We start from the raw sequence: 23,030 nt of genomic DNA, 5'->3' as shown, positions 1-23,030 counted from the left end.
TGTAACAAAATTCTCAGCATCGCTAATACCTAGGTGCCATGCGCAGAGCAGCGTTTTAGATGCATTATGGGATAGCGCAGGAGACAAATTTGCCCCGGTTTTGGCTGCATATGCACTCGGGTCACATTCTGTCTTTATCCCGCTGTATTTTTTGTTAAAGATTTCTTCGCTTCCCATCATGTGACCAGCACATTGAAGCCTTGCAGTAGTGAACCATGACTCTAGTGACTGCAAATCAGTAAAATTTAGAAACTTTCAACTCATTCAAAGCTGAATTATAGCCAAGAAAAAAGGAGTAACAATGTAAAAGCAGACAAATAACTCCATTGAATCGTATGGGAACTGAAACTCGAACGAGACAACCGGTAGCAACAATGGCACCGAGGAATCCTACAGTGCATCTGTGACAGGGCTCTTCAGCATGCGCAGAAGTTTTCTGCATATTGGCGATACCGAAAATTAAAAGCACATCTTTTTTTTCTTTTTTTGATTGTTACAGTGTACATGTAATACCATGTTATATTTTGATTTCACAGAATCAAAAACACAGAAAATTCATGTTACCCGGCAGAGTGTAAAAAAAGATACCTATATGCATTGAGATCATACATGAATACTTAAATCATACATTTCATGAAGACCTATCCAGTTACTCAAACACCTTAGTTACACATCAATTTCAAGAGAATGTCTGTGATAACTTCATCTGCACATGCTCAGACACAATCAGTGAACTGGCTTATTCTACTGTATTAAAGCTGAAATAGGTTTTCTCCACATTGTTGACTGTCACATTGGAATGGAAATTTTTGTTTGATCAGAACTAGTATACTACCAACTGGCATTCTGATACTTTATGGAAAATACGCAAAGTTGGTTGATTATGAATTCATATTCTTTAGTTGCATATACATTTGTACCAGGCTATTGTTGTTCCCCTTGAAGATATGTACTTTTGTTTTTGCTTCACATGATTGATAAGCAAGATTCTGGTCATTCAATAATAAAGACTGTGCGACTGTATACGCCATATATTTAGCGAGTCTCATTTTCAGCAAATCGGGCCTTCTCAACGATTTTTGTGAGTGATTAAATTTGCGACGGTGGAGCACAGTACTGAATGGAGAAATGTATGCATGCATGTCACATTCATGTTGCAGGATCAGAGTCAATATTTTTGCATCTTTAGATTCACGAATACCACCTGACTCACGAAATTTGCAAAAAATAAAAACCTCACGAAATATTCGGCATATACAGTATATGCCCCTTCACATGTAGTAAGTACCCTGTCAAAATCACATACATTACAGCCAAGATAAATGCAAGATGAGGTGAATTATTTGGCAAATGAAAATCATGCCATAGTTGTCAAAAAAGAAATGGTTGAAGTCTTTCTAACCTCTGTCCAAATTTTGAAGTCTACGAATACTTTGAAGTTTGGTACTTTTTGCTCTATTAAAAAAAAAAACAAACTCAAAAACTGCACTGTTCTGCAAAAGCTTTTTTTTTTCTCTCTCTCTCTTGGATGCAAGACAAACTGGCATCACACAGGAGTTGAATGTCTTATCAGCTAATAACATTTGCTTGTCTCTCATGGCTCATTCTCAACTCTGGGAGACTGACTCTAGAATTGATATCAGCATTTTTATTTGAGATATTTGCAAGTGGTGATGGCAGTCATACCCTGTGATATTCATGGCCATGGATGGTAGAGAACTCGGCGTGAGATGTGCGGTCATGTCAAAGCAGTTAGAATCACTGCTTTTTTTTTTTTTTTTTGTACAGATACATACTCTATAAGCAAAAAATTACCATGGGAACAAGAAAGTGGCCTTTTGCATATTCATTCACAATATGAAAATATGATCATAACAATAATCATAAAGAATTGACAAACTTTATAACTGCTGGTTGAATTTCCATGCTGAGAATCTTGCACAAGTCAGTCACATATATGTCAAGTACTCTGCACAGTCAGAATGTTGTACTTTACATTTTATGTGGAGTTTGAAAGTGAAGGATATCAAGCCTTCCGCTACATTTTAATGGATTACTCTTTAGTAGGTCTTCCATAGCACTGTAAGTCTGTTTCATACACTCCTCCCAATCCTTAGAGAATCACAAAAGCCTTCATGTGGGACTATGGGATTCTTTATGACTAGAACCAATAGTTATCACATGAAAAAATAATAAAGTACCGTATGGAGAAAAAGGTAATGTCTACTGAACTTAGCAGCTCTTCCACATCAACAATATCCATACCCTTGGCAGTAGTGCTACTGCACTATGAGGCAGAAGTGTGTGTCACAACAGACATAATGACCTAATTTGAAATTCAGGGCATCAGCCAATCACAAAACAAAGGATCCCTGGAATGCCCTCATGGTTGAAAATGTATACATTCTTGGCAATCCCCCTGAATGGGGATCTTTTAACCTGAACTACTGCAGTGTAGGCTGATAGCTCTCAAGTAGTTACTGTAAAACCAGAAACATTTGGGGCATGAAACTTTCATGAAATGGAGCCAACAGCCTTTGTCGCAGCATGAAACTTTCGCGAATTGGAACTGGCATTCGATGCATTGAGCAGAAAAAAAACACAACAAAACATTTGCATGCATTTTACTTGCGTGAATCTTGGCTCCTCGCAAAAAATAATGAAAGTTTCATGCACAGCGCACTGCCATTATAATGAACACAGTCATAACAAAATTTCTGTTGTAATGAGGTAAGATTTACAGCCCAACATCATAAGCTAGATATCTCTACACCTTTTATTTGTTCAGATATAATGAAATTTCGATACAGTGAAACAAAACTGCCGGTCCCAAGGAATTTGTTGTAACGGGAGTCGCCTGTCCGCAGAAATTTCAGGTTTAACAGTACAGGAGACAAATAAACTCATGTGCATCACTGATGTGAAACATATTTCTGAACACCTACCTTTTATCTGATCACTTCAGCGATCAAGATTGCTCACAGTTCTTCCAGCATGAGGTCAAAAAGAAGTATGTGTCCACATTCCAACTCAATGCCAGCTATGCACAAATTACCTCGCAACGCCAGGAGCTTGGTGAGAAATGATAGCGCGACACACGAAGGGGGCGCATTGGCGAAGTATGGGTTCGAACTGGCTTTCTTCTACACTAGTCTCTGCTGTATACTGTTTCTCAAGGTTCCGCTGCGTGTCCATGGTAGTTTGATCAGCTCCATCATATGGTTTCATCCTTGTCATCAGTATCTCGTCTCAGCTAACTAACTTTTAAAGAAGAAAAAAAAACAACATTGAGAACCAGGATGCCTCTATTACTCTCTGCAAGCTAGCTGGGTCCATCAAAACTGTCCAGGTTCATTCCAGCACGGAAGGCATTTTGCTTGGCAAGCGTCTAATTTGAGTTCATTGCAATCCAAAAAGGACTGCAGGGCTCTGGTTCCATGAAATGGACAAAAAAAAAGATAATAAAAAACAAGGAGACGGGTGTGATGTGAGATGTCACAGGTGCTTTGGTGTACCCCTCACTGCTACCAATGGGTGGCACCCCGCCTTGCTCCTACCTCATGAAGATGTCAGTATTCCTGAAGCTAGACCTATCCCTGCACATCACAGGGTGAGAAAGAGATGAATGGGAAGAAATGAGAGAGAAAAGTTGCATGAGAATTACACAAGTATATGCAAAGGTGGGTTGTTGTTTTTCAATTAGTACATGTACTGCAAAAGGGAATATATTTCTTAACCCTAATCCAGGGCTCGACACTAACGGTGGCCCGGTGGCCCGGGGCCACCAAAATTGAAAGTCGGGCCACCAAATTTCCCCAAAAGGGCAAATTTGGTGGCCCGCCTCGGGCCACCAAAATTTTTTGAAAAATACGTCAATTAATTCGTAACTTTTTGCGCCGGAAATTAGCAGTTATATTTGTTGAAAGGATGGATGAAAAGGACTGAATGAGTGCCTGAGAGTGAGTGTTGCGAGTTTGTTGAGGTTTATTTATGAGTAGATGTATGTCCAACTTCCAATTCTTATTATGACTGGATAAAACTTAGATATTTGACTCATTAAAAAAAAACAGGACTTTTAATGTTTTTTATTGTTTTTTTTCGGGGCTACCAAATTTTTCTCTCGGGCCACCAAAAATTTGAAATTGAGGATTTTGGTGGCCCCATCGGGCCACCAAACAAAAAAGTAAGTGTCGAGCCCTGCCTAATCCATCTATTTTTTTGAGGGACTTGATACCACTGAGGGGGGGGGGGGGGCTTTTTGGCCCCCTTTCAGATCTCGGTCGTAGATCGCACGATCCTCGCGAAGATTTGCACTAAGGTAGAGGCTAATGTAATCTACAAGACTTTATAGTTAGATTTTTCAAGTTTTAATTCATGTATTTTATATTAATCAATTTATGCTAAATAAGCTCCAAGACTTTTAATTTTTGGTGAACCTATTCTTTTCAATATCCTCAACAATAATAGTGAAGCAAAAATTCGGCTTCATAATTATTTCTTATGTTTTTCATTGTTTATTGAATTTCTTATGTATTTCCTTGTTTTTACTTTTTGTTCTTGTTTTTTTATCAAAATTTGTCGCAGAAACTTTTTACAGCATAATCAGACTAGAATAAATCATTATCAGCCATTGAAAGTAAAAATATTTATTCTTATATTGATTAATTGCAAAAACATAATTTACATTGAATTTGTACACAAAATCATGTTTTTGAGCAATTTTTGGGTCGATGAATGTTTTTCAAAGGGGCGTGGCTTCAAAACGGTATGCCCAGGAGCGACAAATTTGGTCTCAAAAGTTGCGCGATGCTTGAAAGAAAAAAGTCATTGAATGTCGCAGTGTGAGCATCACGTGTTGCGGAATAATCACGCAAAACGTCAAGGGGGGGGGGGGGCCAAAATGCCCCCCCCCAATATCTGCCATTAACCCATTGAGGACAAGTTCCAAGTATATTTGGGCATGTGTCTATGGGAAATGCATGTTGTACAACATGTAGCAATATCAGCCCATCCTCAACGGGTTAAAAGACCTGATAGCGCAGGCAGGGGCGGATCCAGGGAGGACCGCAACCGGCGCACGCCCCCCCCCCCCCCTTCATTTTTTGTTGAAACAAAAGAAATAAAAAGAAAAAAAATGGGGGGAGGGGTGCGTGCCCCCCCCCCCCCCCCCCCCTTTAATTTTGTAAACGCGCCCCCTCTTTACGGAATTCCTGGATCCGCCCCTGGCAGGGATCCATGGAGTGGGAAGGCTGGTCCGGTTCGGATATTTTTGAGAATCCCTGTCACAAACTGTGTACCGCCTTATCACTGATCTCTATGTAAGTACACACACAGTTGCAGAATCTTGAATGGAGTCAACCGTTACCAATGAGCGTACACTTTGATGCACGTATTCGCTGACTGGTGCTATTTGTAGTTTTCCTATGTACCCAGGTGGGCAGTGAATGAATTGGATCACCCATGGATCCCCAAGCTACCGAGCCCTAAAAGAGCTAAACCAAGCAGCAATGTAAAATCCTTGACTCCTTATTCACAAACAGAGAGCAAAATTTGCACAATATATGTCATCACAAGCTTTATTGCAAAGGGACTGTACAGTTCTGGTTGAGGTGAGGATTTTATAGCTTTTAACATTTTGCAAGATATTCAGAAATCACTCTATGAGATGTCAAAGTGCATGCAATTCTTAGGGGCATCAAAAGTTTATTTGATGAAAATCGATTTTGAAATGGCTGAGATATCCAAAGACAAAGTGAAACAAAGAATTCCTAATAAAAGTTGTGGCCTGTCACATTTTCTTATTATCACTTTTTTTGGATATCTCAGCCATTTGAAAACAAATTTTCATCAAATAAACATTGAATCCTTCTTAAAATTACATGATCTTTCATATTTCATGAGAGGTTTCTCATTATCTCACTTAGGAATGTTATAAACCTGAATCCCCACCTCAACCAGTACTGTCCAGTCCCTTTAACATTCACATGGCTTAAACTATACATGTACACTAATGAGGGAACAACTTACTTCAAACTATCTGTGTGCGTCTTATATTCCATAATGGTATTCGGAGGTAGGTTCAGAACCCTTTGTAACGTGTCCCGGACTCTGATATTAATTGCGTTGTCACTGGCCGTCCTATTCCAGATCGAGATAATGTCCTCCTGTGAGATGAAAACAAGAGAAATATGAAAACAACAACAAATGACCGGAGATATAAAATAATCAGCATATGAAACTTACGAGCAGAACAGTATGATTCTTACTGTAAATTAAAGTACTTTTCAACTGCAAAGCACATAGCACACATTTCTAGATTTATGTGTGTAGTTTTATGTTTAAGCAACATTTTCCCGAGAATGAGCCTGAAACTTCGAAAACGGGAGAGGATAAACATGACTAGGTATGTTCTCAATTGTACAGGACACTTGTACATAAAAAGAATGAAAGAAACACACATATTGCTCATAAGTTTGGGTCATGATGGTTCTTTGAGCGTGTTTCTACTGAGCGACGAAAATTCGAGGTGATGCCAGCCGATGTGTGGTGATACCGGCCGATGCCGGCCGATACCGGCCGATGCGTGGTGACACCTCGAATTTTTCCTCAGTAGAAACAGATCGGGTAGTGGCCGATGCCGGGTGATGCGAGGTGCTCCGTCGTCCACCTATTGAGGTGGTCGATGCGTGGTGACGCGAAGGACGATTCTCAGTAGAAACACACCGAGTAGCGAAATTCGTGGTGTATCGGACGTCTGGAGTTTCTCCCCGCGCTTTACAATCGGTTCATCGCACACACTCCTTCGACACGTGTACAAAATACGTGTGTACACACAGCAACCGTGTTCGCATCATGCTTTGTTTGTACCAACTCGCTTGTGTACGTGTTATAGGCCGATACGTTACGTTACATGTGAATTGTGGCATTCATCGTCTATTGTTCGCGTGATTAACAGCCTAACTTATTGCATTACTAAGCCCTCATCACTTACTTTGATTTTACACCGCGTTATTTCATTCTATATTGTCTCGAATCGCGAGAGTACCACATTAGTATGTCGCAGCCTTGAGAAAATCTCAACTGGACCCTCGATCTCCAAAGATTTCTCATCAGTCAGTGGCAGGATACCAGTATGTTAGTTCGGGGTATATTGGATGGGGAGACAAAGAGAAACGGTTTATCAAAAAATAGCCGACGCAGTAGCAAAGCAGGCAGGGTTCGGATCGTATTAACAGACAGTGCGCGCGTGACCCAATCTGTGACTTCAAAATACCTGACTTTCGGAATCGCCGCATTTGCACGTCACCTTTGCATCACCTCGTATTTTATCGCTCAGTAGAAACAGCTCGAGTGGTCGTAAAATACGAGGTGCTGCGTTGGACAAAATTCGTGGCGATGCCAGGGATGTGAGGTGCTCTCAGTAGAAACACGCTCTTTAACCCATTGAAGACAAGTCCCGAGAATAATCGGTCAGGAGTCTATGGGAAATACGTATTGTAGCAAAATGAGCTGATCCTCTTCAGGTAAATACAGCGCTCTCCCGTTATAACGGACACAGTTATAACAAAATTCCAGTTACAATGAAGTAAAATTTAGGCCACAAAATTATCCACTGCATGTTTTTTCATTGTGTATTTGTTTGGTTATAACAAAATTTCAATATTAGAAAAGAAAACTGCCAGTCCCAAGGACTTCACTATAATGGGAGTCCACTGTATATGATGGCCAAACTTCCTACATAATCTTTACATCACTGCAGCAGGGGCCTGAATGACCACCCGACCACACCGGCCACTCACCGCAAAGCGGACGGACACCACAGCCCCACAAATCTCCTCTCCAACCATGAACTGTTCCCCGAGCATGGCCAGGATCAGGTTTTCCCACAGGCGGGAGGCCAGCCCCTTCCGTAGTCGCACGATCCACTTGCCCCCCTTTTTGTTAGCCTCATCCTATGACGCACAGACAGTAGAGACAACCAATACATAAACAGTACAACTTTACCTGGCATGTGCTAAAGCACTCTGAAATCTAAGCAGAACAATCATTTCATTGACTTGCTAATGTTTGATTGATTAATTGATTGGTTGATCTATCAATTGATAAACCAAGTGAGTGATAGATTGGTTGATTGATTGATTGATTGACTGATGGACTGACTGACTGATGGATGGATGGATAGATTGGTTGATTGACAAATTGATTGATTGATAGATGGATGGATGGATGGATGGACAATTTGTTTGACTGATTGATTCATAGATTTGTTGTCATGCTTCAACATAAAAAAAAAATTACACAAACAAATTAAAATGTTATACGGAATGGCAAGTCTGACATACAAATTCATAATAGACAACTTGTGCAAAGAATGTAGAAATACATCACTAAATCAAATCTACATTGTAAATCTAAGTCATGGAAATTCTCGAAATCCATTGACAAGTGCAACACCACTCTCTCACAGACTTTTGAGACTGACATCCCCATGCATAATAGAATCAAAAATAAATGCTTCAAAAAGTTTACAAGGTCTTCACCTAGATGAAAGGGAAATTAAAGTCCGAAGCTGAGTGATTATGAGTGCAGAGAGAAGACATAGGTGTACACAAGGGGTCCAGGGCAACCTGCAGTCAATTCCCACACAAAGATGTTAGATGCCTTGTTGAGCTGTTACTGTACAAGATAACTTCTTAAGGAATACTTGGTCCTACTTACTGCACAGAGGGGTATTAGGGATTAGCTCTCTCTGAATATTAAAATTCATTTCACTTGGCACATTGTGGCCAGGCGGTTTGAACCTGTAACCTTACAAGGGGGATTCCTCACATAAATGTGGTCTAGATTGAGACAATCTGTGCCAATTCAGAACTGGCTCTCACCTCCCACATTGGTTTGATTCCATGTTTGAAGAGATGATAGTCACTACTACTCGTCAGGTCACATGGTCGGGCTATGTGACTGTACAATGTCCAGAACTGTTCAACCTGCGTAGAAATGGTGCATGAATAAGATGATTACATTTGCAGATCACATCAGGGTACTGTAACACCAAAAATGTACATGTGCATTTTCATTTCACGAGAGCCTAGATTTGTAAAATTAAAATCCTTGGGAAAGTTCTTGTCTACACTATATGCATTGAATGCCAGTGGCAATTCGTGAAAATTCCATGCCGCAAAAATTTCTTGCTTTGCACTTACAGTACCCATATCATGAAGCAATTTACGACCTCAGTGCATTATAATACCTGCAGCTGCCATAGCAGCAACTAACTTTCTTCCAGCTGATTCAATGTTGCCTTGTTGTTCTCATGGTAGGAACATTTTAAGTTGCAAGTTTCAATGAAACACGGCATCACCAAATATCAAGTCATCATAAAAAAAGATACTCACACAGTAAATGAGATATGGCTGGATCTGCACTGACAATTTACATTCATATATGCTGCCAGTGCTCCTCCAATGTAAATAAGCCCAACATCTAAAGATGCCTTATGATTAATGCAGTAAAATCATTATTGTGATCTCTTGGTGGTGGCAGTTGTTAATGAGTGGACTAAAATTGAACTACAATGTGTATCAACATTTTTATCTAACCATAGGGCCATACATAGACTCCGACAACCAGGTTGCTCCATAACACTACAAACTTCTGTTAAGGACCAAGATCTGTGGAGGAGACAGCACCAGTACAGGCTTCCTTATGCACTAATACTGGATCGAATACTGGACGCTTAATCTGATCTTCACTTTAGCATTGAGAAGGTACTCTTCTTTACAGCTGGCATACTCACCGATGCAAAAGCACCAATGATTTTAATATTCTGCTCGTAGTTGGCTGAGGATGCCTTGTTCCCTGGTGTCCTCCGAGAGAACCACAGACAGTAGGAGTACTGCAGCTGGTGCTCTCCTTGCTTACACTTTACTTTGGGCTGTAGGAAAGAGAAGTGACAAAATGGGGATGGTCACAACTCCTCAACTTGCGTAATCTGTGTCTCATTCTTTGTCTGTTTTACAGTGCAAATTCTCATATACACAAATACTGTAAAACCATGAATTTTTCACGTGCAGGAAGCTTTTGCAAATTTTACGTGGAGCCACGAGTCGCAAAGGTGAAATGTATGACAAAGTTTTTGTGTACAAGTACACAATCCAGTACATGTAGTATGCTCATAATTTTTTTATGGTCCGCACTTCATCACTATTTCATGCCACGATAAAGGCCATCGGCTTGAATTCGCAAAAATTTCGTGCTGCGAATGTTTGTGGTTTTACAGCACATAACTTGAAAACAGACCAAAGAAGTGAAAAATGACAACTGTCATACACTGTTAACTCTGGTTACTTGTTATTCAGATCTGATTACACGTGGATGAATGGAAATGTGCACGACCTGCTAAGGCTCCAAACTCTACAGAATAGAGCTTTACGCATTGTGCTAGGAGTAGATGTTCGGTTTAGCAGGGAGACACTATATAACACCCTGAAAATTGATTGTTTAAAGGAACGCTGGAAAAAGCATGCAGTAACTCAAATATATAAAGCCATTCATAATTTATTACCACAGAGTTTATGTTCACGTATTACATTAAGGGAATATTATCATAATGTACGTAATAATGATAGAATTGTATTTTTACCCATACCAAGGACGAATTGTTTAAAGCGAAGTCCGTTTTATAATGCATCGAAGTTATTTAATAACTTACCCCCAAATATTCGAAATATTGATAATTCAAGCTCTTTTACACAAGCAATTCAGAAAGTAAATTTCCAGATATTGTTAATTTTCTCTTGCCACTCATTTGTAACAAATCCTTGTGTTATTTTTGTTTGTTTTAATTATGCATATCATTTTTGTCACAGTTTGATTTTGTTGTTATGGAAATGTACTGTAAGTCATTTTATACTTGTATTCATATTTGTTCCAATTTTAATTCTGTTCACTGTATGCTATTCATGTTGTGTTTTGTCAGTTTTTCATTATTATTATTATCATTATTATTAGTCTTGTACCAGTTCCTCTATTTTTGATTCAGTTTTGTAAATTCTTATGCACGAGCTTGCTGAAAAGCAGCTCCAAAGCTGAGAGCAGGCTTTTTTACCGTGTTGAAATAAATAAATCAAATCAGATCAAAAAATCAAATCAAATTATGGGAGAGAATCTTTGACGTATATACATTGTACTTCCAGTACAAATTCCAGAAAAAAATTTAACAATTGAGTTCTTGTATTATTACTTCAAATGTTTATTTAAAGCAAATATGTTTCAAAATGTGGGTATTTACCCATCAACATGATGAAATCATATGACCTTTGGAAGTAGCTTTGGATTCCTTTTTACAGCATTTCCACGAAGACAGAACATAAATTCTTTCCCTCAAGGTTATTGTCTCTAGCTGTTCAGCCAGTAAGACAAATGATATATCTTCTTATAGGTCTCACTCAATCTTCCAAATCTTTTCTTCCCTTTCCTCTACAATACAGCCTAATTCAGAAGTTAAGATTTTTTACAAATTACAATCAGCATGATAAACTGCAGCTGTGTTGTGACTTATCTAAAAAAAATCCACACCATTGCACACTTTTCATTGCCATCGTCCTGTTCAGGTAGCAGGTTTGTGCCTGATTTCCAGTTCTACCAGACTGCATCAACATGTCAATAATTACTTCTTCTTTGTTGTAGTGTGGACAATATAGTTCTCTCGAGCAGGGTTCAACAATTTATGAAACAATCACATAAGAATTTTTTACTCTTTTAGAAAATTCAGATGTAAAGTCACAGAGCACTTGTATCAAACTTCTTCACAAGATATTACTCTTTCATCACAACTTGAATAAACTGACTTGCGAATATCAAAGTCACTGTTACATGGTTCTACCTGAAGTATGTAAATAACAAGGTCAAGACAATGATCATGCCACTATGTACCTTCTCTTCCACCCCCCCCCCCCCCCACTCCTCCCAAATTCAATCCCTACCCCCATAAAGAGCCTGAAACGTGGGCCCATGCTACACCTACCCAAACTATTTTCTGTGTGTCATCAGCCGGTTCCTTGTCTGCGATCTGCTCTGTCTCCTCACGGTCCTCTCCGCTGTCATCGTCCTTCAGCCTAGAAGGGAAGGCAACAATTGAGATATCATTGCCATTTGGCACGTACAAATCAATTTATGGGCATCCATCAGATCGACATGATTGAATGATTTATCGATTAATTACTTTCTTGCCCACAATGGGAATTCTTTGTACATTGGATACAAGAAAATAAACATCAAATGCATTGCAAGAGTGCCAAAGACATATCACAGGGTGCAACTGAAACTGAAAAATTCTCGGGGTCGGACATCCGGGGATTTTCACTCGGCGAATGCAACTTCCGCTCAGCAACCGATCGCGAAGGTGCAAACAAAAGCCAACTTGCCGTAGGGTGCCTGTTGTGTGCCGTTACAAACTGTAAACCCCGAATCGTTATTACCTTTTCTGCACGTTTTACATCCTTTTCGACGTGTTTTCAAGGAAGAAAGATGTCATATGAATACTCGGATGGACTCCAAGGTGATTCACTGAGGAGGTACAACCAAAAATTAGCCTTAATCGGACTGGATTCATAAAACTGCCCATAGGCGTAGGCCTACACAAGCAGCCGGCTGATTCTGCGCCCGGCTTATCGCAGTCAACCAAGCTTAGCGTCTCGCTGGCTCTGTGACTCGGCTGGGGAGCATATAAAATGACAAATCTGACAAAAGGATGAAAAAACAGTTTAAATACTAGTAACTTACATTAATTACCATATAGTCGCCACTTGCATGTATTTCCTATGCACTCCCAGGTTGGCGAACCAACAATAGGCACTGAATTTGTTCGTCGCCCCTAACGTGCCACGTATTATTAGCACGTGTGCTATAAATACACACACTTCAATGTAGGATGTGTTGTGCATCATCGCCTTTGAAAAACTTTGTTAATCTGCCACCTGAAATCCATTCAAAATCTAAAGCATTCTCGCATTAAAAATGGTTTTGTCACCTGTTACATATGGTAAAATAAATTTGGATTACAATTATTTGTGTTTTTGTGGAGGAAAAAGGTGAATTAGGAATGTCTTTTGAGAGCGATGGAAATCCGTTGCCCCAGCTGAACTCCTATCGCTCACGGCTCGCGTTACATACAAAGACCACACACTCGCGGCCAAAAAAAAAAAATGGCGGATCGGGTCATTAGGGAAATCACTCGACTGTGACGTCGCATCATGCCAACCCCAAGAATATTGACACGCAATATCACATACACTAGGGCTGCACACTACTAGAGTTCTAGTCCATTTTTTTCTACTGGTCCGACCTGTCCCTGGCCCTGTCGGATACCTAGTTTTTTCCATTTTTTTTTACTGGTCCTTCCCTGAAGGCTGAAGAAGTTAATTTTACTTCATAGAAATCTACTTCTTGTCCGACACTGGCCACAGTGATTTTACTGGTCTGGACTATCATGCCAGTGCAAGTGTGCAGCCTTGCATACACCATAATAACATGATACATTATGATGGTATCTTCTGCAGGTCTATAATACCCATGCCCCATAAGGCCATGGTCTGATGGATGGAAACGATGTTTCATTCCATTCCACCCAACGAACGTGGTACTAAACACTAGCCCGACGTACATTGACATGAATGGGACTATTGCGAAAATATTCTGATCGTTGCCATCTCTAGCTCAATGAGAAGTAATTAGATAGGACAGAGAGTCTACGGAAGATCAAACTGTAGCCAAGAACGGCAGAGTAAATTACGACAACGATTCACACTTACATGTCAAATTGATTATTCATGACCAAAAACGGCAGAGAATTATCAGTTTTCGGAGAAAAAAAAGTGAAGGTCTCGATCTGCACAAAGTTAGGGTCAACAGCTCCCTCACAGTTCTCAATCTGCACAGTCCGCCTAGCGCCTTGAGCTAGCTTGCGAACTGACGATAGCTGACTGATTGAACATTTTTGCCAATTTTTTTTTCTCTCTCTCTCCACTGATACTAGTAGTCGTCATTGTCCTTTCTTCTTACTGTCGTACCAGATTCGTTTCTTTCTTCTTTTTCTTCCTCTCTTTCCTGTTCTTGATTACTTCCCTTCTTAATTCTTCTCAATTCTCCTAATCTCCTCCTCCTTCAATCTATCTTCCCCCCTCTCTAGTCTCTCCTTAAGTTACTGCTCTTTCTTCTACGTTTTTTTCTCTCTTTCTCTCTTCCTTTCTCTCTTATTATCCCTCTCTTAAAGTTTATTTAATACACACACACACACGCCCACACCCACACCCACACATTCACAAATGAATTAACATATACTAATATAAATTTAAATAGGCCCACGTATTACACTGTATTTAGATACAATTAATGTATGATTTCATATTTATTTCTTTGTGATACTGTGACACGAGTCTGGTATGTGTGTTGTTTGTGCCTTGTGTCTCCTGCCTATTCTAAGGGAAAGCCTAAGCATTGCATGTTATATTGTTTATTGACATAACAATGAATATTAAACACAAACCTATATAAAAGATGTATACTATATATATATATATATATATATATATATATATCTGAAGAGTTTGTTCGCAAAAACCGATAAGTCCATATTTGCCAAATGGAGATACTTGCGATTAAAGGTAAAGAAATATAGAGAGAATAATAAGAAAATATTTGCTTCTTTAGACCATAACTTCAAAAATGTACCTTTATATGTAGTGACCAATATATCATTTAAAAGGTATTATTTTGTACTTTATGATAGAGATCGTACTTCAAAATCTTCAAAAATCGGTTTTTGCGAACAAACTCTTCACATACATACATATATATATATATATATATACACATATATATATATACACATATATATATATATAAATATATATATATACATGTATAGATATATAAATTTAAAAAAAAATATATATATATATGTATGTATATATATACGTATATAAAATATATGTTGCGAATTCACGTATTGGCTCCAATATAACGAAGAATCAAGAAATAAACTAGTAATGCATTATTTAGCCCATACGAATGAGTTTATTGTACTCAAATTTTTGGTGGCCTCCACCTTCTTCCCCATCGAGACTCCTGAAGAAGGTGGAGGCCACCGAAAAAAAAAATATATATAGATATATGAATATAAATATAAATATATATATATATATATATATATATATAAATATATATATATATATATATATATATATATATATATATATATAGTGAAAACTGAGCAAAGAAAATGGGTTTCCATTGGGATTTTCTTTGCTCAAAGTTTTTACTATCTATCATTTATCTTCTGGTCAGTTTTCCCTTTCTTTGTTTCAAAATATATATGCATATGTATAATTATATATATATATATATATATATATATATATATATATATATATATATATATATATATCCATATCACATACACACACACAAAATGCAGCACAATGCCAATGCCATATGTTTGAATCATACATAGATTTTTATTACACAAATGACACATTATATACACAATCTTTTCCCCAACGAATGGACACTTAAATACAGTTAGGTCTCTGCATCTCTCCAAATGTCACCATATCAAAGAACATCAAATACTCCTTTTTATCTATAATAAGCAAGCACTGACACAAAACACATAGCTTTACATGATATGCTAAACATAACTTTATTCACATTTGATAATACATAGGTATCAATGATAACATTCACAGATGCATATCTTGGTTTGCTTAGGAATGCATCAGGACCAGCTATAGGAATATGTGGAACATACCAATAAATTATACTCTATTGCGTCTCTCTCTCTCTCTCTCTCTCTTAACACCAACAAGAAACAGAGTTCTAAAATCATTACAGTGCACTCCTGTTATAACAAAGTCCTTGGAACCAGCAGGTTTCTTTTGTTATATTGAAATTTCATCATAGCCGAACAGCATAGTTAGTAAAGATTATATACATGTAGATGATAATTGTGGGACCTTAAGTTTGATTTCGTTGTAACAAGAATTTTGTTATAACCAGGTTCATTGAAAAAGGAGTGCACTGTATCAGAACTTCTCTCTCTGTAATAACAGCTGGAGTCGTGTCACAATTATAAATTATATCATCTCTATCTCTATCTCTATCTCTAACTCTCACTTACCCCTTCTACACAAAGAGTTTCTGTTCATTTAAACAGGATGGGAGCATGATGGAGCAGCCAACTCATTCATAAAAGTATTTTGTCCAAGCTGTGATTTATACCAATAACTGAATTTGATCGGATGTCAGCATCTTCACTGTGCATCGTGTCTTTCTGTCTGAGCTACCACTTGCACAACATCAATCCAATCATGCCCATCATTACACCGATCTTGGAATCGGAGAATGGCCTTGATTCTACACTGGATTTGGTTGCCATGGAGTGACAGCCTCCTTGACTATCAAAAGACCGTATCTCACCTTGCTACAATGTGAACATTTTGTCTACTGTCACCCTACTTGCCAACACAGATATGTAACTGAGTACAAAACAATTCCTGAACATCACTATGAAAATTAACATTGCACATAATATGTGAAGGTATCTATATTTTTTTTTTCATTTGACTGTACATTTACAATAATTGAGGTTATAAAAAAGTTTGGAATAGCCACTAATTCATAAAAATATGGTAAAAACATCACTCTACATCTCAGACACTAGACAATGTTACCTAAGAATACACTAAATGAAAAAAACAACAAATAAAAACATCTAAATTGACAAATGATTATAACAATCCCCTAAGTAGGCAACCCACATTTTGTGTACCTGAGCTGGAACTCTTTGCATTATACACTGAAAAGTGTGAAAAGTTAAATGAGGCAAAGTATAATTTCATTTGTTTTGTGCTATGCCAAATAAATTACTATATAACTGTAAATAACAAACAAGATTTCATGCATCTTGCTAAACCTTTCTTCTCATTTTGATCTTAACAGCCAGATTATGGCCTCTTGCATTATGTCATCAGTAAAAACTGGACTTTCAGAAGAGGAACCAACAACAATAAATACGGTCTTTCTGAAATCAGTAATTACAGAAACAGCTCTGTTACAAAGAGTAAGGTTAGGCTTAAATATCAATGCCCAATACTTTTCAGATATGGATTGTGTCACCGAGAAATTACCACAAGCACTGAACGTGATTCTTTAAACCCAAGTATTACATGAAAAAAGCCTGAAACGGGTTAAATTTAGAGAAGCACTGGCAATGATTATCAAAGCAAATAAAAAATGGCATACACAAATCAATCAAATACACATCTTTAAAATTGTTGATGAAGGAAAGTCCAACTTGCAAAATTTCTGACAACACATGAGCCTAAGATTTGTTTGAGAGGCATCTGCATATTCGAAAGGTAGATGTTGGGAATCAAGACTTGCTTGAAATAAGTTTTTGACAGAATTATGATGTCATTCAGGACAATTTAAAACATTGAAGAATTCCACCATCACAACCACATATTTTGGCTGTGATTATTTCAATCGTAGCATTCCCTTTTCTCTCCTTGGCTTGTATAATTACTCTTGAAATACGAAAACAAATGTGCACAGCTACAAATGAGCTCTTCCCTCATTCAAACCCGGAAGACAAAAAAAAAAACAAGCTTTTGAGCTCTTATTCACAAGCAAACCATAGCCATAAATGCATGTAACCCAATTAAACTTTATTGAGTAATAAAATTATCCTTCTTGCAAATCTTCTTTACAAAAATAAATATTATAATAGAAGAGTCATTGGAAGATGACTTTGTTATGTTAAATACAAAAGAAAACTTTAAATAAAATGTTATCCCTAGCACACAAACAACAGGAGAAAGTGTGTCCGAGGCAAGGTGAAGCACTGAGCTTGCAAGACTCGTGCAGATTTCGGAGACAGAAGCAAGATGGGGTGAGAGCGCCAAACAGGAACATTGTGGATGTGGATGGATGTGGGAGAAAGGCCTGTGGCTAAGTTGGCTATCCTTTAGGTGAGGCACCCCAATCTGATGTAGACAATATGTAATCTGCACTCTACTCTAGTGCTGACACTAATCGTTCTCATACTCTTGAACAAATATGGAATTAAACTGATTAATTAAATGGCACTTATATTATAAATACTATACCTACCATCAATAACAATAGAACTATAACAATCTCCATATTAAGTATTATCCACAATAAGCATTCACAATAGCAATGGTTATATCTGGAACAATATGACTCCCCAGAATGATGCATCTGCTTCTCATTCAATCAATATCTCTGTCATAAATACATTGTAATAACACCAACCTTCATTTAGTTCATTTACATTTTGATGAAAATCATGAATCTTCATTACTGACCACAGACTTACTTCTAACCTCCTCTTCAGAAAGAGGTGATATTTTCCAATCCATTTTGAACCATTACACCAATATCATCTGACTTACCTAGTTGAATTTGTAGCCTGATAATGACATTTCAGCCGAAATTTGGTGATTTCTGATTTATCCTCTGTAACTTCAGGCAACTGATTATTCATTTCTGTCCTTCCTATCCGATGATATTACCATCAAATATTTCCACCTCAATTTATGGCTGAAACTGACATCAATTACCAAAGTTCAGTAACCTGTGACTTGACTTTTAATTTGTCCACATTTTTAAAGACTGTGAGTGCACACGTTTGGTTTTGTTTGGTCAAAATGTCCATGACCAATGCCACAAAAATGGGCGGATTCCTTCAATCCCTGGTAAGACAAAACATTTTCGTACTTTCAGTGTGTGAGGCTGTAAACATTTCTTCCAGCAAATTTTCCAAAAAACAGTTATTCGAACCCATGCCTTCCTTGTTCCTCCTCCTCTCTTTCAAACGCAACAATGCTTAATGCATACAGGAGAGATGCCTCCACAAGATACCACAAGATAGTAACCTTGACAATGGTAAGCATCATAGGTTGACATTCATTAAAAAAATGCGTCATGACACAAAGTGCAGAGAAATGAAGACTTGTGCCAGACTAGCCAACATGCAGTCCAGGATAAATAAGAATGCTACACTGCCATTGTGATAAAACAAAACACCAAACACATTCAGATAAATGGTCAAATGAATACTTGATAAAGATGAACAAATTCCTAAAAATGATACAAAAATAAATATTTTTTTTTTGCAGTCATGAATCCTCTACTGCTATGGAAAAATATAAATTACTTTGAAAACATAGGTAATCTTGGACTACACATCACCTCAAGCATCTCTTTGTCTATGCTGCATGATATCTCATACATTTCTTTTCGTAGATGCAATAGCGTATGAGTACACTTGCTCAGTTTTGTTTTCTTGTAACACGATTCAACAGCATGGCACATGACAAAGAACAATACAATGAATCAAATATATTTGCTGTACACTGGCATAAGTTCGTAGGTGGCCAGTGGGAGTTATTAAGCACCTCCTGGTGTCACTGGCAACTGCAGACATGCTGGCAAAGACCGTGGCGAATTCATCAACCCAGCTTATTTTGCCTCTACTGCCCCACATGGCAGCGAATCCACAGTAGAGTACAGTGGCACCACGCACGTGGTAATAAATATTCCAAGATGGCTGCTAGCGATGTGTTCTGTGGCACGACATCACGGCGAACTAGCAGCCAAAATGACACGGCATTGCTCAACGAGGCGTCTCTTCCCACTTCCATCTGGCACACGACTCGCTGGTCAGTTTCACCCTTGAACAGGTGCGAGTTGGTGACCAGGATTCCAAGATCTGGTGGTATGGCACAAGAACAGACCAGACTTCTCCCTGCAGCTGTTGTTTTGTTTTTTGTTTTTCTCGCAGGAACACTCACTCGACCTTTCCCATGTTGGCACGCTTAATCACATTGCACCACATCCTCTTGGGTACCTCAAAGTACACCGAGTTGCTGCCGCTATACGGGAAAATGAACAAAGGGAGGAGAAAACACAGAGAGAAAAAAGAAAACAACAGTTAATGATCTGAAAAAAAAAAGTATGAGTACAACAAACAGGGCTAACAATGTACAGGTGTTTGATAATATGCCAATGATTATATTCAATGCTGTCTTGTTTTTCTGATCTTTTGTATAATCATACTTGGTCTTCACAGGGTGTACCATAACACAGACTACACAAGTACTGTAAAACCAGTAATCTTTGCATTCAAGAAACTTTGGCAAAATTTTGTGAGCCAAGATTCACGAAAGTAAAATGATCACGGCAATTTTTGTCTTCACAATGCACTGACGGCCAGTCACCCACTTGCGAAAGTTTCACATCGTGATTGTTTCTGGTTTTACGGTAATCTTACTTTTGAGAGCTACAGCAAACAAATATGTTAGGGATTGTATATAATATTGGTTCAGGTGAGGATTTCGCTTTTAACTTTTTGCGAGATACTTAGAAATCACTTCATGATATGTTAAAGAGCAGGCAACTCTAAGACAAATTCAAAGTTTATTTGATGAAACTCGGTTTTGAAATAGCTGAGAATTCCAAAGACAAATAGTAAAACAAAGCAATCCTAATAAAAAGTGGATCCCACCTTTTATTAGGTTAGCTTTATTTTGGATATCTCAGGCATTTTACAACCAATTTTCATCACATAAACTTCGAATTCCTCTTAGAAATGTATGCTCTCACTATATCAAAAAATTATCATCACGAAAATTTTTTGAAAACCTGAAGTTCTATATCTCAACTGAAACTAAACCATCCCTTTAAATGTTACTAAGACAGACCATGGTGTGTCATAACATATACAAACACAAAGCCCACTCACCCCTTGGGAGCTGAGATGTCCAGGAAGTCCTTGCCCAGGTCCAAGTCCTCAAGGCCCAGCATGACACCCTCCTGGGTGAGACCAGTCGTCTCCTTGAACTCATCCGGAATCTTGTCAGCCTGGTCCATCTCAAATTTGAGATTTGCTGTGATTTAAAGGAACAGCAGAATCAGACAGACATGAAGCAGGTGTTAAAAAAACGTATCCAGACAATAACCCCCAGAGGGCAATTACCCCTGGCAAAATACTGGTAAGTGGTTAGGTTAGAGTAAAGATGAGGGTTAGGGTTAGGTTTAGGGTTAGGTTTAGGGTTAGGAATAGGTTCAGGATTGGGATTAGGAATAGGGCCTGGGGGAAGGGTCCGAGGTAATTGCCCTAGACCCATTAAAGAATATCTGCATATCTGCCGATGTGACAGCTCAATATGCAGCAACAAACGGGAGAAAAACTTGCAAACCTAAGAATTTTCATCCAACTCCCAACAGATGTTTACAAAAGTACAAACACAATGGTGGCATAAAGTTTTTGTTGTTTTTTTTCCATGAAAAAATAACACTGCTTTTTAAACAGAAACATCTGGGAGGGATGCATTTCTTGTCATACAAGCACCTGAGCACCTTTGTTAGATGTCATTTGCACTCACCTACATTACTCAAGATGAGGGAGAGATTGGAGATTTTAAAGTAAATGTTAACTTCATTTATGGGGGCGTAAATGATGCTTTGAAGGTAGACAATGTATTATTTCAAAACAGGCAAGGAAATGGTGTAAGGCAAAATTTAAACACAGTGTAAGTCTTACTAAACAGCTTGAACATTGCAGGTCCTGTTTACCTTTGGGAGCAGTGATTTTAAAAAAAAATTTCAAGATATCATATCATATCATATGTGTAGGTGTGTTGTATCACAAAACATCCTACCACATAAAATTTTCGCAATGAAGCCTAAAATATAGGAGATATCAGTATTTTTCTCGATAAACCATGATTGTAGACGGTTTAGTCTGGAAACATTCTTATTATAACTATTGTTCACATTTTGTGTATTCAACAATACTTCACATCGATGATGCAGATTCAAATTTGTACAGTGTTTGTTTTTATCCCTTACTCACATTTTACAACTATTTTAAAGCACTAATTCAGGGGATTTTGTTTCATCTGTAGATGATGAATAATGCCTTTAAGAGCAGTGTCAGCAAATTTGCTTCTCGCAAATACCTTCACAATTTGGTAAATTTGTAAATACTTGCCACAAGGTGACTGAAAGTGTTCACAGTCAGAGGAAAGGAGTGATCCTGGGTTAGTTGGTGCATAGGGAAACTGGATGTACTGTGCGCGAGTGAACATTATGAAGAAGAACAGAGACAAGAGTCTAATACAGTATGTCAAAAAAAAAATTACAATCGGATTTTTGCATTGATAACATGCAATATGATTAAACTGTCTCAATGCTACTTCACGGTCTTAAAAGATAACATCTTAGCTCTATTTTGCCAATAAAAACTCATTCAATTTGGTTACGTGGTCACAGAGAAATGTAGATTGGTGTAATGCATGTCATGAGTCTGATTCTTCCAAGTTTAGCACTTGGATGCACTTGGAACTGCATATTAATGTGTGAACATAATAGAGAGAACTTGGAGGGAAGAGATTACTGACATGCTCTACAAAACTCTTCATTTCTCTTTGACCACTGAAGCAAATCGAATGGGATTTTCTGTAAGATGTGGGCAATGAGTTATAGTTTCATACCCTGAAATTGTATTTGGATTGATTCACTATTTTTAAAGTTATCATTGCAGAAGGTACCGTTGTATCTTTTTTTTGACATGCAGTACAGTGGAGTAGCTGCCAATCAACCATACCTTTGTTGATTGGTCCCAGATCACAGGCAGTCTTGTAACACATGTCACTGGTCCAGAAGGTAGGGACTGACGGGTGGAGGCGGCCGGTGTCCTGAGAGGTGTGCAGGCCCAGCTTGTGAAGCAGGGACCTGAAATGGAGCTCGTTCTGGACTGCCTCTTCCTTCTCCGTAAAGGGGATAATGGGCACAGACTTTCCGTCCGCTGGGGTTGGGGGTGGTCAGAGGGGGAGGGGGCGGCAGAAGGAAAAAGGAGATTAGGTCCAAATCTTTCAACGACATCTTCAAAGTCAAACGATAATGTAAAACTAAACAATTATCTGCTAAGGACTCATTTCTGC

The 23,030-nt window shown here is 38.3% G+C and overlaps 2 protein-coding genes across 2 annotated transcripts in view; both read right to left on the bottom strand.

The window, feature by feature from the left end:
• Positions 1–3,454: 3,454 nt before the first annotated feature.
• On the bottom strand, positions 3,455–13,897 carry LOC139721470 (eukaryotic translation initiation factor 4E type 2-like). The gene is made up of 7 exons (XM_071632786.1): positions 13,812–13,897; positions 12,026–12,116; positions 9,797–9,934; positions 8,883–8,987; positions 7,800–7,952; positions 6,028–6,164; positions 3,455–3,596 (listed from the first exon to the last, which is right to left on the bottom strand). Exons 1-7 carry the CDS (start codon positions 13,829–13,831, stop codon positions 3,554–3,556), a joined length of 687 nt encoding a protein of 228 aa, XP_071488887.1. The 5' UTR covers positions 13,832–13,897; the 3' UTR covers positions 3,455–3,553.
• Positions 13,898–15,536: 1,639 nt separating this feature from the next.
• Positions 15,537–23,030, bottom strand: part of LOC139721483 (protein timeless-like) — a 32,439-nt gene continuing 24,945 nt past the window's right edge. Inside the window, exons 23-25 of the mRNA XM_071632800.1 lie at positions 22,694–22,894; positions 20,828–20,972; positions 15,537–19,958 (exon numbers count right to left, since the gene is read on the bottom strand). Of these exons, the coding sequence (XP_071488901.1) occupies positions 19,874–19,958; positions 20,828–20,972; positions 22,694–22,894 (431 nt within the window). The 3' untranslated portion in view covers positions 15,537–19,873. The remainder of the gene's footprint in view (positions 19,959–20,827; positions 20,973–22,693; positions 22,895–23,030) is intronic.

This window comes from Diadema antillarum, unplaced genomic scaffold, assembly GCF_040938485.1.
Source record: "Diadema antillarum isolate AM-2024a unplaced genomic scaffold, OU_Dant_1.0 scf00000143, whole genome shotgun sequence".
In the NCBI taxonomy this organism is placed as follows: Eukaryota; Metazoa; Echinodermata; class Echinoidea; order Diadematoida; family Diadematidae; genus Diadema; species Diadema antillarum.
The sequence above is the reverse complement of the archived record's forward strand: the minus strand, read 5'-3'. Positions and strand labels throughout refer to the sequence as shown.

What these genes read in the sequence shown, in the direction of transcription:
- LOC139721470 (XM_071632786.1), bottom strand. Translation starts at nt 13,831, where the DNA reads ATGAATAATCAATTTGACAT. An exon ending in TCATTGGTGCTTTTGCATCG is followed by an intron (nt 8,988 to 9,796) that starts GTGAGTATGCCA and finishes ATTTCTACGCAG; the next exon opens with GTTGAACAGTTCTGGACATT. An exon ending in ACGCACACAGATAGTTTGAA is followed by an intron (nt 3,597 to 6,027) that starts GTAAGTTGTTCC and finishes TGTGATGTGCAG; the next exon opens with GGATAGGTCTAGCTTCAGGA.